At 42.7% G+C, this 15,300-nt stretch overlaps 1 protein-coding gene across 3 annotated transcripts in view; it reads right to left on the bottom strand.

Moving 5' to 3' along the window:
• The window catches only part of ITGA9 (integrin subunit alpha 9), a 291,928-nt gene that overhangs the window by 105,105 nt on the left and 171,523 nt on the right, over positions 1 to 15,300 (bottom strand). For all 3 annotated transcript variants that reach the window (XM_007057218.4, XM_043540653.1, XM_043540651.1), the window contains one exon: positions 3,732 to 3,882. In XM_007057218.4, the coding sequence (XP_007057280.2) occupies positions 3,732 to 3,882 (151 nt within the window). The remainder of the gene's footprint in view (positions 1 to 3,731; positions 3,883 to 15,300) is intronic.

Consider the following 15,300-nt stretch of genomic DNA (forward strand, 5'->3'; position numbering starts at 1 on the left):
GCACTCCCCCTTCATGCTCCAGCTCCTCCTCGCTGCTGTGTGGAGCTTGCCCAGAGCAGGGAGTAAAGGTTTACTGACAGGTTTGAGGGCAGCTCCCAGTTGCCAGCATGTTGGGGATCATCCCTCCCCTGGCCATGCTAAGCGGGGAGCTCTGCCGCTCCCCTTCCCTACAGGGCAGCCGCTTGTTCCTGTTCTGCTCCCTGTCCCTTGCTCCCATGCCCCCCTGCCCTTCCTGGGGCTGTGCGCGCAGAGGCGCCCGGGCAGCGTGCACTCTGATGGCAGTGAGTGGGACCCAGCCCCAAAACCTCCCCCCAGCCTCCTGGGCTGCGGTAGGGGCAGAGAGAAGGGATCCTAGGGGATGCTGGAGCACACTGCACCCCAAGCCCTGGGGATGCACTTCAGGAGAGCCATCTGGGCTCGTGGGGGGGTTCCTCTGAAACCTACATTTTATGTCAAACTTCAAAACAGACAAAAATAAATAAAAAAACAACCAACCAAAAATCCATTCATTGAACATTCCAGTTTAAAAATTTAGAATTGCAAAGTTTCATTTTAACAGTTTGACAGCCCTGGAGACTGACGTCCTAATTATCCTCAGAACAGGTGCACACGGGCAATGTCCTGCCAATGTAACTCAGCCTAGAGGTGGTGAGCCCAGTTCCCAGATTAGATGGCTGAACCCTTTTGGCTGAAATTTTCCTACAATATTCAGTTTGAGACAGATAACGAGAATGAAAAATTTCAGCCCAAATGGTTAAAATTTGGCAAAGCCATAAGCAACTGAACCCAGGGTTTTATCATGAGAAGGATGAGACAGCCTTAACGGGCAGTGATATAGAGATGAATTTTAAAGTGTATATATATAAAAATCTCTGTTATTTGCATAGATATTATATAACTGCTACTTTATATTTTTATTTGGTTTTCCATACTGTGACTACAGTCTATATTTGAACATTTTTCACATTTTAAGAAGTGTGTCGTGTGATCAGCAAAGCTGACAATCAGTGCTGAGTCTGTTTAATAACTGAAAGAAGCAACAGGTTCGAGATGCAGTAAAATAAAAAGTAAATGTACAGGTTTGAAAAGCCAACCCCTTATAGTAACCTCTGCTTCATGTGTCTCCCAATTAAAGGACTGACTGTCAGAGGCTATGGAAAGAAAACTTTGGGCTTTCATCCATGGCACAGAGGACAACTGGCTGTAGAGTAAAAGGAAAAAACAGAGAGGGGAATAAATGAGGTCTTTTCAATATCAGTCAGTGTACTCTTTTTCACACGATGAGAAGCAGCAGTAGCTCTGCCAAGTAATGTCACTGTCATAGTTCATGCACGCTCAGCTTCCACAAGAAAAAAAGACAGCAACAATAACACATTTGTTTAAATAAATGTTACTTTAATAATTACGGAGTTAGGCCAACATTTTCCTTAAGCCATAATCTTACGCATTCTGTCTCAATGTCCCTTATACCACCAATTTTGTTTTGTCTAAGAAGATGGCTTTTTTAAAAGTCTCGACTTATTGTCCTCTCACTTGTAGTTATAACCACCATTTGCAAGTTCATTGTATTTAAAATCTATGAAGCAATACTCTGGAGACACATTGAAAACAAACCGGAGGGACACTTAACCGTACATCAAGAAGAATGTCAGAGGCAAATTAGTAAAGCCCATCGTGCTAGCCATGTGTTTTTTATCCTAAAGTTCCCCACTGCTGAGAAATATCATCATGTAGTTGGTCCCTCTCCACTTCGGTGATAATCATTAAATGGCAGTTGTTGCTAAACGTTTCTATGCAACAATAGACTCTTTCACTCAGAAACTGCTCCACTAGGGGGATTCTTCTGAGTCATCATTTTTATTTGGTATTTTATGTCTGGATTTTTGCCTGGGCAATTTTCAACCAGGAACAAAATATGTATTTTTTAAAAGGTATTACAATGTGTACTGAGTATAGATGTCAGAAGTTGGGAATGAACTATGGAATTTGTGATTAAGAATATTTCAGACAAATTATATCCACTGAGGTTAGTGAGAAAGTAACATTGGTACTGATGTAGTCTCTGCACAGCTATAATCCAGTTCCCATCTGGATAAACTATGAGGCCAAAGGCAGAGTATTTTATCCTAATGAGAGAGCTGAGTGAAAGCCTGCTGTAGAGTAAAACTGCACAACAGCACTCCTGTCACTGAGACTCTACAAAGTAGTTAGTTGTTAAAAAAAAGAGAGGAGAGTGGGAAAGAGGGGGGGGGGGGGGCAGAACTGCAGACACATCAAAAAAGAGCAGAGATTACAGTGCAACCAGTATAGGAAAGGGATTTTGAAAATGTAAGACTATACGCTCACTTGATCTATGGTGAACATTTTCTTAACAATTTCTAATTTATATTAGAAAGATTCACTAAAGAGTGAAATAAACCTAAAAGGAATCTCTCATTTGCTTCCAGAAATTGCTTCCTCACATCTGTCTCCAGACTGTGTTAGAAACAGGTGCAAGCTAGAGCATCGAGGGCAACAGTATCATCTTTAGCTTGTTCCCAGACAGTACTTGCCAAAAGGAACAAATGAGGTGCCTCTAGTGGTCTAATTAATCCATGTGTAAAAGATATTCTACCCTAGCTACAGAACAAAACAAAATAATTATTTAAAGCACATATATTGAGTTCTGGTCCTGTTCCCACTGAAGTCAATGGAAACACTCCAATGGCAGCCAGGACAATCCCTAGAAATCTATGTGTTAAACTCCCGTTAACATCACAGTGCATACTGGCAGATGTCATTTCTGTTTGTTTAGACAAAGAGCTACAGCATACATGTAATGTACTTTGTTTGATGCGGCACATTACAATACAAAACTATTGCTCTAAAGTTCGTAAAAGTAACTGAAAATGGAATACAATGCTCAAAATTGAAGGCTAGGAGAATTACTGTCCATTAGAAGTGTTCCCGCACCTCCCCACCCCCACCCTAGAGTGGAAGAGTTTTCCTTATAACCAAAAAACTGTCAGTCTTTAAAATATATTGAATGACTTCAACGGGACCAGAATTTCACCCATATATTTTGTGGCATCTTTGCTGTAGCTTTTAACTTCTCTGTGTTAGCTCAGCATGATGTGACCAACGAGCAACAGCAGACAGAGCTTCAGCAAAGAGGGAACAATTGTGAAAGTCATTTGGGATAAAAGTAAATGATAAAAATTCCCCTTATATTTTACAGTGTCTGCTCTTCACAATTTCTTTAACATGTGTTACTTCCATTCAGAACCATCTCTGGCACACCTCTATTTTAAAAGATGATTACAATTATTATTTTTAAAGAACTTAGATCCTACATCAGATTATGCTCATGAGAAATTTGAAAGACGTAAATCTAAACAGGAAGAAATCAAAGCTCAGACTTTTAGTTTTTCAATCCCAAACATTCTACTGTGAATTCTAAAACAACCAACCTCTTTCTAAACAACCACCTTTCTTTTTCATTCCCATAGCCATCTCAGCAGCAGCAACTGGTCAGTCCGATATGATGTGTAGAAATACAGAGTCCATCATCAACACAGATTAAACTCACAAAACAAATAGCTTAAGTAAAGACCTAAGATAAGCATGTACAACCTCAGAATTCCTTGGAGATGTGGTTATTTAACGGTGGGTCTCAATTTGTCCCCAGGTCCATTAGGTATGTTACCAGTAACATTACAAAGTCTGCCCTCAGGGAGATTGTCCTTTCTTACCTTTTGCCACATTTTGATAAAGAAGAGCTCCCTGGAAAAGTTGAAGAACACGTTGGTATCATACGCATCGTCCCCAATGTTAGAGATGGAGATATTAAGTGAAATGTTCTTTACTGCTCCCAATGCCAGATAGCGGGTTTTCTCATCAACACTGTAATCAGAAGTGAACACACAAGTTAGTGCCTTGCTACTCACTCACTTTCTTCCTTCCACTTTCAATTGTTTACGAAACCAAAGTCAATATTAAAATGCGTATCACATGTGAGATGTGTACATAATGGTACCAGCACAGGACTGGGTGCCAGTAATGTCTCAGTTCTAATCCTGACTCTGGCACTGGCTATCTTGCTGGCCCTAAGCAAGTCACTTAACCCCTCTTTGTAAAATTGAGATACTTATTTTAATCTACAAAAAGAAAAGGAAGACTTGTGGCACCTTAGAGACTAACAAACTACGCTCACGAAAGCTTATGCTCAAATAAATTTGTTAGTCTCTAAGGTGCCACAAGTCCTCCTTTTCTTTTTGTGGATACAGACTAACTCGGCTGCTACTCAAACGTATTTTAATCTACTGTACCATCACAGAGCTATTGTGAGGATTAAATAGTTACGGCTTATACAGTGTTTTGATGATAAAGTGCTACGTAGGGGCTAAGTATTGTTATAGTAATATTCAAAGATAAATGCTCTTCTATTTTGTTTCCTAAAAATGGAAGGTTATTTTAGCATTATAGTAACTTCCTGAAAATCCTCTTACTTTGAGCTCCTCTGCTGAAAAGGACAAAACCAAAGAGGGCTAGTCAACATCTAGAAAGCAACTATATGCTGAAAAGGAATTTTAAGAAGCTATAACCATCCACTGAATAATAATTAGATTGGAAGTTCTTTGGGGCAGGGATTGTCTTTTTGGTCTGTGTTTGTGAAGGAACTAGCAGGATGTGGGGCTCCTACATGCTAACACAGTGCAAATACGTACATACATACATACATATCAATTTATCCTAAATCTGTCTTTCCCAACACACTTGTAATACATCTATCCCACATTATTTTCTCTCTCTCACACACTCACACACACACACTCGTCACCAGGTATTTGCAGTACAGTTAGGCATTCTGGCCAGTCTAGAACCAGAAAAGTTCATAAATAAGCATAAGATGAAAATGTTAACACACCCACAAACATACTACTAGGAGTTTAATGGAGGTAATGGAGTGAAGTAAAAGGGCGCATGTTGAATGTAAGTTAGAAAATAAACAGAGGTGCCAAAGCAGCCTAAACATAACCAATCTGGAATTGATCATTATTGTAAAAGGAATCCAGTTCCACTTAGGCCTGGTCTACTCTTTAAAATTTAGGTCAACATAGCTACATGGCTCAGGGGTATGAAACATCCACACCCTTGAGTGATGTAGTTAGGCTGACTTAACCCCCAGCATAGAGACAGCTAGGTCGATCGAAGAATGCTTCCATCAACCTAGCTACTGTTGATGGGGATGTGGTGTGCCTACAACAACAGAAAAACCCCTTCTGTCAGCATAGGCTGTCACACTACAGGATTATGCCTTCATAGCTACGGCACTGTAGCTATGCTGCTATAGTCCCCATAGTGTAGTGTAATAGACCCAGGCCAGTTGGGTACAGCAGAGTAGTCCTATTGGGATCCAGGAAGTGGGTGGGCAAAGCTCGCCCACTGCTAAAGGATCCCCCCCCCCAGCCTAAGGGGGAGATCCACAGGACCTGGAAGCCAAATAATTACGGGGGACAACTAATGAAGAACAGGGACGGGGGTGCGGTCAAAGGGTCAAAAGAAGGGAACCGGACGGGGACACAGAGCAGAGAACCCCGGACAGCGCCCACCACTCCTCAAAGGCGTCAAGGGAGTCAGTGGACGCCACCCAGAGGAACTCTGCCCGGAGGCGTGAACGGACGGAGGATCGGAAATAGGCCCCGCAGTCACAGGAGACTCCATCGGCCAACCTCCTCACCCTGGTTTTATAGATGGCCACTTTAGCCAGGGCCAGGAGGAGGTTGACCAGGAGGTCCCGCGACTTAGTGGGGCCACGGACAGGGAGTGCGTAGATAAGAAGGTGAGGAGAAAAGTGCAGCCAAAACCTTAACAAAATATTGGTGAGGAGCCGGAATAGGGGCTGCAACCTGGCGCACTCCAGGTAGACGTGCGCCAGGGTTTCCCTCACGCCGCAAAAGGGGCAGGTGTCCGGGATTGGGGTAAACCGCGCCAAGTACATGCCCGCGCTCACGGCCCCGTGAAGGAGCCGCCAACTGATATCCCCGGCGGGCCTCGGGACTACGGTGGAATAGAGGCTGGCCCACCGGGGTTCCTCACCCTCTAGAGGTGGCAGGAGATCCCACCACTTTGTGTCAGGGCGGGACACGAGGGTGAGAACATGAAGGGTGTGGAGCACGAGCGTGTAGAGATGTTGTTTTGGCGCGGTCTGGAACCGGACCGGCTGCAGCTCGTGCAGCCGGCTCACGGTGAAGGGGCGGGGGGGTCGATCGGGTCCACGGGGCAGGGGCCCGATGAAAAGGTCCGGAGGGCCTGGGGTGGAGGGTGGGCGGGCCCCGGTCGAGGTAAACCTGAGCAGCGGGCGGCAAAGCGGCCCTCACCTCCTGAAGTACGCGCAGGGCGGTACGAGGTCGGGAGAGCCCCATGCGCTGAGCGAGCGTCAGGGGATCCAGCCAGTCTCCCCGGTCGTAGTCCAGGAGGTCTCCGACTTTGGTGATTTCTGCCAGGACCAACCTCTGGCGCACCGAGGGGGACTCTGCCGCCTGCACACGGTACAGCAGAGTAGTAGAAGGCAGATATACTGGCCCCTGGATAAGCAGTTTTCTGTTCCCTGACTGACCAGAGCAGGGGCTGCTCCAGGCTAGGATGGAAACATGCCTTCATTTAGCCTTCAAAGAGTCAGTTGAAGCCATTAGGCTAATGAGAGCACCTGACTCCAATTAACCTGCAAAGAGTCAGGTGAGGCTGTTAAGCTAATGTGAACACCTGACTCTAATTAAGGCCCCTCTGATACTATAAAAGGGCTCACTCCAGTCAGGCCGAGGAGAGCCAGAGGAGAAGAAATGCGGCTGAAGAGCTGGGTAACGAAGACACCCTCAAACAACTGGAAAGAGAGCCCTAAGGTAAGGGTGAAGAAGGCGTTAAGAGAGAGAAGTGGGGGAACTGTGGGGAAGTGGCCCAGGGAAATGTAGCAACTCTGGCAGTGAAAGGTCAGCTGCCAACAGCTGCTGCCATTAGGGTCTCTGGGCCGGAACACGGAGTAGAGGGCGAGCCCAGTTCCCCCCAACCTGACTCTACAGAAACATCTCCTGGGAGGGGAAGACAGGCCTCTGTCAGGACAGGAGGCTAAACTGTTCTTGAATAAGCCCGTAGGGATGAGATAGACAGTGCAAGTTCTCTCACCAACCTCCTTGCTGGCTTATGATGAAAAGGGCTCGGCAGACTGTATCCCTGGCCTTAAAGAGAAAGAAGGGCTACGTGGAGGGACACAGTGAGCCTCTGAGGTTAGCATAAACTGCCTGGAAGCGTGGGACCCACGGGGACAAGGTCGGAGCTCTGCCACAGTAGCCATACTTTTAGTTACCATGGAAAACATGGAGGATGTCATTGGGAGGGAGTTGTGTGGTGGCTCAGAAAGAAACTTCTAGTGGCATGTCAGGGGAAAGTGCCAATAAGGAATTTTAGATAAGGTGCAATCAGCAAAGTCAAAAACCTCCTTCCACCATTAATTTAACATGCATCCACACCATGGTAGGTATACCAATGCCCGGAGCAGCACACACGGTATCATCAGGAAGCCTGCTATCTGCCCAAGCAGCATTTCAACACTGAAAATAGTTTAAATTATAAGAATTCCCATGGAGTCTACTAGGATTTCTACCAAGGAACCACCGTGCCTGGGACTTACACCAGTCTTATGTTTGCACGTTCTGCTTTACTCAATTCCAACTCAGAACGAAACCCTTGAAAACAACTAATTTACATGAGTCGGCTTATCTAATGTGATTTTGCATCTTCACTTCTGACTTTAGCCCATCTCTGTTTAATAGCCCAATCCTTTCAATGTACTACACAGAGCCCACATACTGACCTCAAGTTGATTTCCACACATGACGAGCTTATAGGAACAGGCTCTCCTGGTAAATGGTATTGAAGTGGTAACACAAGCTAACGTGAGAAAAGACACACTATGCTTCACCCACCTACAGCTAAAGAAGATTCTAGAATCTGATATCCATAGTTACATCACAAGTTCCCCGAAGCGGATTGGGGAACTTCTGACTGAGCAGTAAATTTGCGGTAAAATATTCTAGACACCTTCTTTAAAGTTGATCCTTATGAATTCATCATTGTAAATTCTGCGGGGCTTTCCCACAAAATAAAGAGGTACTTCTAGTGCCTTTATCTTCTTAGCCCATTTTGTTTATAATCTTTGCTCACCACGTTCTAAAATTCAGGCCCATATTTCAAATGACAGCTTCTCACTGTTTCAGTACAAACTGCAAAAACTGTGCCTGAATTTTTATGGCTGCAACTAATTGCAGGCACAAATCCCACCACTGAGTTGGCTAAGTAACAGCTTTGCAGGTACATAACTTTCTAAATGGTATGATTTGCTCTCACAATTATGATGCAAACAAATGAAGACGCAATTTTTGCAAAATTGCATCCACATAGAAGGGAGCCCTGGCTGGGACCCCACTAAAAATTTGGTATTAAAATGTCAATTAGAGTCAAATCTAGCAATTTTTACATCAGTAAAACTCGCACTGAAGTCAATGGGACTTCTGCTCAAGTAGTCATTGAATTCAAGAGGCCAAATGCTGCAATCTTAAACATTTAGGATTGAAAAGCAAACAAATTCTCCTACCAAGACATAAATGGCAAACTACTAGGATCATCTAGTAATCACAAGTACACAGAAAAAAAATAAAACATCATTAATGTGAATTATTTCCCAATAAGTTCAAAATCACAGCATTTGCATACACTTAAAAAAACTAGATGAACAGCTTGCAGGCTTTAGTAAAATCCGGATGTATATGTTGCTTTAGCAAGTGATGAAAACTAACAAAGGATTCATCAAGTGAAGGACGTGTTAGCTGCAATGCTCTCATCATTAATGTCTAGAAGTTGCCATCATTTGAGAGGAAGAGGGGTTAGGACTGACTCCATATCCTATCCACAACTTACTTTTATTTCTGCTCATGCAAACAATAGGAAAAAGATTCCTCTGATTTTGTAGCATTTACAGATTTAATAGTCACAACCAAAGAATGCGGTCATTTAATACTGAATAGTAGAACAGTTGTTTAGAATGATTTTTTAATAAAAAATTAAAGACCCAGGCAGTAACAATAAATAAGTACTGCATGTGAGCATAATGTTACTACTTTCCACAGTGCCATTATCTGTTATAGGTTTCAGAGTAGCAGCCGTGTTAGTCTGTATTTGCAAAAAGAAAAGGAGTACTTGTGGCACCTTAGAGATTAACAAATCAGACGTCAAGAATTATAACATTCAAAAACCAGTTGGAGAACACTTCAATCTCTCTGGTCATTCGATTACAGACCTAAAAGTGGCAATTCTTCAACAAAAAAAACTTCAAAACCAGACTCCAACAAGAGACTGCTGAATTGGAATTAATTTGCAAACTGGATACAATTAACTTGGGCTTGAATAGAGACTGGGAGTGGATGGGTCATTACACAAAGTAAAACTATTTCCCCATGTTTATTCTCCCACCCCCCACTGTTCCTCAGACGTTCTTGTCAACTGCTGGAAATGGCCCACCTTGATTATCACTACAAAAGGTTCCCCTCCGCTCCCCACATCTCCCCACCCCCCGCCCGCTCTCCTGCTGGTAATAGCTCACCTTAAGTGATCACTCTGGTTACAGTGTGTATGGTAACACCCATGGTTTCATGTTCTCCATGTATATAAATCTCCCCACTGTATTTTCCACTGAATGCATCCGATGAAGTGAGCTGTAGCATTTATGTAACATGTATGTTCAAATAAATTTGTTAATCTCTAAAGTGCCACAAGTCCTCCTCTTCTTATCTGTTATAGTGAGTTATATCTGAATGAAGGCATTTGTGGCAGTGTTAAATTAGCCACAAATCTTTCACGATATATTCCTCCATAGAAGAGGAGGACCTGATTTTTAAGAGAGCACTGACTGATCGCGGATTACAGCGCCAACATCAAATTCACATCCTTACTGAATTTTGTGAAAAGCCCCAGTGGTTCGAAGCTGACAGGAATTCAGATCTTCATCAGAAATGCAACAGAAGATTGTGTTTAAGTCTCATTTTAAGAGACTAGTTTCCTGAATCATTAAATCTGAGTACATCTGGAATGAATCAGGTACACTTTCAGCAAGAAATGGATTAAGAAAAAGAATCTGCCTATTGGCAAGGGAGCTCCCAAGCCCTGTTTACTGCTCTGGGGCATGATGTCATTGAGCATGGAATGCCTGCTGTGATGTATGAACTGTACTACCAATATGATGCCATCCTTCTCCAGCATCTGCTGAACATTAAACAGGCTAGCTGCCGAGTCAAAATATGTCAGGAAAGCTGTGTTGTCACCCTATGGGAACAAGAAAATAAACCAAGCCATGCTTCATTGCAACAAGTTAAGACAAACAATCTAAGGAACAAAAATCAAACAACGGCTTTTGTTTTATTTTTCACTGAATGAAAAATTTTAAAGTGGCTAAACTTTTCCCCCAGATACATGGTTCAAGTCAAGGCAGATCATCTAAAAATAAGAAAGCATAGACCTAAACCTAAAAATCAAGGGGCAATCACTAAGCAAATTTTAAAACAAGAATAGAATAGAATTATACTACACAGTATGTATAAGTGGAGAGCTGGGTGAAAGTTGTGTGAAAGACTATATAGCTATAGGTATATTATATATGCACACACAATAAATATATAATTATGTCCCTGTATAAGAAAAGGGAGTGGGCCTGATATTCAGAGGTGCTGAATACCTGCAGACCCATTGACTTAAAGAGGATGGGATGTGGGATGGTCAGCCCTTTGGAAAATATCAGGCTCCAACCTTCTTCTAGGGATCCGGTTTAGATTAATTAACTAAAACCTTCCCTTTACTCTGAATTCATAGGCTCTAGCATGAAGTATAAAAAGAAAATACTTTCCTTTCCCCTCCTAAAGTTATTGACAAAAGGAAACAATTCTAAAATGTCAGGACATGAGAGGTGTCTCTTTTAACCTGCTCTCATCTTCTGTCCCATTCCCTGATCCCCTTTGCATTGCCTTCACACAGTGATGCTGCAGTCATCTGGGAAAAAAAAGACTGGAAGGGAGAGGGCTACCAGAAAAGATCTACAACTTTCATTCCCTCGCCCCCCAAGATGATGGTGCTTTAGTTACTGTGCATCTGGGGAGACATAATCTACATTCCAAAAAAGGTAAGCCTGGACTCATCCCCCAATTTCCTTTACTAGTCAGTAAAAAACACATATTGTACTTAACCTCCCTAACCTCTGCAGATTACTCACAGGGCAGGGAAGGAATGCAACAGGACTTTCTCCTACCCTGTTGGTCTGGGTCACCATTTTCCCCATTGATATTCCAAGTCTTATATCCCTCACACAGTAGAAGCTGTAGTGCAGACAGGATCAACTGAACAGGATTAGACAACACATGGGTACCAAATGCCTAAACCCATCTGAGTCCTAACTTCTATGGGTGGAGCTGTACCAATGGGAGAATTAAAGGGCCCACTTTTGCTAATGCAGAGAAGGCGTGGGTGGATAAATAGCATTCGTCCCGCAACAAGCAAAAATCAGAGCGCTTCCAATGCCACTGTTCAGCCTCACTCATAATGAGGCACTGAATATTAACTACAGCTGTAGGGAATGATTATAACAAACCCCCCAACTATGCAAAATTCACCCCGTTTGGGATTTCGTTACCAACTCTAAATTCAGACCAGACTCTCTAGAGAGATTTGCAAAGCCTTTAGGCGAACCTCAGCCAACTTATGGTTTTGAGTGAAATCTGACGAAACTCGTCACTTCACCTGGCTTTGACAGGAAAACATATGAAGATCGACAGTTTAGATTGTGCTTGATTTGGGGAAATTGCAAATCTTAGGGGCAGGAGACTCATAACAAATCCAAACAAAAAAAACGTTCACACAAACCCACGTGAAGCAAAACCACTGGATGCTGCATAGCTCTGATATTGTCCCTTTCATTCCCATAAGCACTCGAGGTCACTTCTCACAGTCCAAAAGTCAATCTTGACTAAAGCTGGGGTGTCTGCTTGGAGGAGCTACTGATTGGTCTTTTGTTAACATACTTTAGGGGGGGCCAAAATCCTGCTGTCTCCTCAGCAGCCCTCCCCCTGCCCCCACTGGTGGGATCCGCTCCAGAAAGGAAGGGGACAGCACTTGGAGACTTTGATCTACAGACTCTGTGGACCATAGAGCTCTGTAGGACTTCCTGGTTTCCAGGTCAGAGGACTTCAGCGTACAGGCTATGCTAGGAAAGACGGGTGGCTAGCTGATTATAAAACCATTCTCCAGATGAAGGAGCAGCACTTTCTGCATGGGGGCTATATTACTACAGTTGCATGGCAGCCTAGAAGAGGAGAGGGGGATTCTTTACTCTCCTGGTCCCTGTGGAAAGAATCCTGTCACACAGGCTAGTTAGTCTGTACACACACTGGGGCCCAGGATTAGGTCACAAAAAGTGAAAGTCTGATCCAATTTTTCTTTCTTTTCCGTGTCCACTTTTTTAAAAAACAAGAACACAGTTTAATGGTCCAGAAGAAGGAAGGCACAAAAGATTACATATACTGTCTGGCGGCTGTCCCTGGTCATTACTGGGGGATTGCAACAAAGGAGAGGTTACTGCTGTGGGATTAAAAACAATTATTACAGCATTCTCAGCCCTTCTCTGGGAATGCCAAATAGATCCTCTTTCCCAAATTCAGTTTCCTCACATACAGGGCCGGCTCTAGGTTTTTTGCCGCCCCAAGCAAAAAAAAAAAAAAAAAAGATGCCCAGAATGCCGCCCAAGCACGTGCTTGCTTTGCTGGTGCCTAGAGCTGGTCCTGCTCACATAAATCTCACATCATCCCAACTGACATGCCAGTGTTCAGTGACATACACTTTCAATTTTTTACATTTTAAATGGCACGTGCAGTGCGTGAGCAAATCCATGTGAAAGATGCCACCCCCTTTCTCCACCCCCACCCCCCACTCTAGTTACACTCTTCAAAAAACAGGTAACTTTCTTATATTACTACTTATTTCTACAGAGCCACAGATGTGTAAGCCTTTCCAGGCAGAAATAAAAAGGCTAACGGGGGCCTGATTCTTATCTCACTCATGCTGGCTTTACATCAGTGGGATTCTCTTGATTTCCGTGGAGTTACTTCTGATTAACAACAGGATAAGTGAAAGGAGAATTAGGCACAACATCCCTGTCGAATCTATAATCAAAAGCCCCGATTTTATACACACACATCCAGGACTTTATTCTCATAAGCAGGCTCACTGAAGTCAATGGGCTTGCACACGTGAGTTAAGTTTTTCACGTGTATGGGTGTGTGCAGGATCAGGCCTAAAATAAGAACAGAGAGAGAAGTAAATAAGAGGATGGAATAATTACTCTCACTGAACAGGAGGTAGGTGCTACATGTATGCAATGTGGATCCCACACTGATTACTTAAAAAAAAAAAAAAGCTACTGCTTATTATTTAAAAAGGTCAAAGGAATGAGTTATGTTGCAATGGTGGATTAGCATAGATAGGCCTAGTAGAAGTACTTTAATACATTTTGAGGAGAAATTTAGTACTTTGTGCCATGACATTTCGATGGATTAAATCTTTAACAATGACAGCAGGCAATACACGTTTCCTGAGGAAAAATGAATCTTTTAGCAACTGAACTCCTTGTGAAATCTGACAAAACAGGTTGGATTTTGTTTTCTCTTCCTGGAATGCAGGAGCAAAATATGGAATCAATTAGTGTGCTCGGTTGAGAACAGAAGAGGGAAAAGGGGACAAAAAGTCCTGTACACCAGTCATTTATAGATCACAACCAACGGGTATTTAACCAGGGAGGAAAACTCTTAAAAATGTACAAGGAATTTGTTACACAGTAGCAAGTGATTTATGTCAAGAAGATATGCCTAATTAAGATATTTTTAACTGAGAAATGAATCAGTATGGAACTCAGCACATACAACATTATCACCAGCAACTCCTCTGTTTCAAGCGTTTTGCTACCCTCAGCAAACAAGGCAACTCACCGACTGATCTGTACAGCAGCTCAGCTTTATTGGATTTTGTAAACTGCAGTAAAAAAGAAAATTTGTCTAGCTGCTGTCAATCTGTGCAGTATCTGTTGAGCTTAGATTTCTCAATGGCAGCTAAAATACATGACAATATTGCAGTAGTTCAATCCTTCTCTTTGGTGAGACTGACATAATTGGTTATTAGTCCAAGAAACAGTACTCTGCCCTACAACCTCTTTGGTATAGAATGGTCTACCACTGCAGAGATGTCCATGAAGAATGCAGGGTCTCATATTAGTTCAGTAGTTACTTCAAAAGGGAAGTGGCCACATATCTTGAAAGCCCTGCTGTAATCAAACCTTCAGGACAGTCATATTCCAGTGGATATATCCTGGTGATGATTACAAAATAAAGTTGCGTTAAGTCTCATTTATGCACAGTCCCTGACTGGGAGAGAGCAGCGCATTGCAAAGAGGGAGTAGGAATCCATATTCTTTTATTGCCACTGGATTTTTGAGCTCTGTAATCACCCATTACTTGTTGGTTCCATTACCATCTGGAGTGATTCAATCACTGTACGCTCAGCAGGCACAGGACTGGCCACTGCAATAGATGTTTTTGCGTGTGATAGATTTATGATGCTCTGAGTGCCACTGGCCAGATGGAAACCAAGGAACTATTCCTTCATCCCAATGCACACTCAATGGAAAACATTCAGCTAGTTCCCTAAGATGATGCTCCCAATGCACACTCAATTGAAAACATTCAGCTAGTTCCCTAAGATGATGCTCCCACTGCAACTTACATTATATTCTGTTTAATCACTGGCTCTGCTGGTAGCCCTTTCAGGAAACTGCAAATCAGATCCTTGATGTGATGCAACAAAATGATCCACAAATACAATATACACCTCATTAGCAACAGATTATAGCTAAGAATAGAGCTAGGCTAAGAATAAAAGGCCTGCTTCTTTGAAATAATGAACTATGAATATTTAGTTACTTATATACTACACGATATTTGAAATGTACTGCACGCACAAGTACAAAAATATTATAGTAGGCATTTTCATTTTATTCCTTATGTTACACCAAATTGCTTTGGAATGACAGTCAGTTATTCTACAATATAATAATTCTAAGTGATGAAGTTGTTCATATTACAGTGTGATATCGCAGCATGATTGTGTGAGACATCACATAGGAAATTATAAATCCCCACATGTCCCACATTTACCCTTCTTCTAACTGGAAAGACA

This window comes from Chelonia mydas, chromosome 2 (genome assembly GCF_015237465.2).
Source record: "Chelonia mydas isolate rCheMyd1 chromosome 2, rCheMyd1.pri.v2, whole genome shotgun sequence".
NCBI lineage: Eukaryota > Metazoa > Chordata > Testudines > Cheloniidae > Chelonia > Chelonia mydas.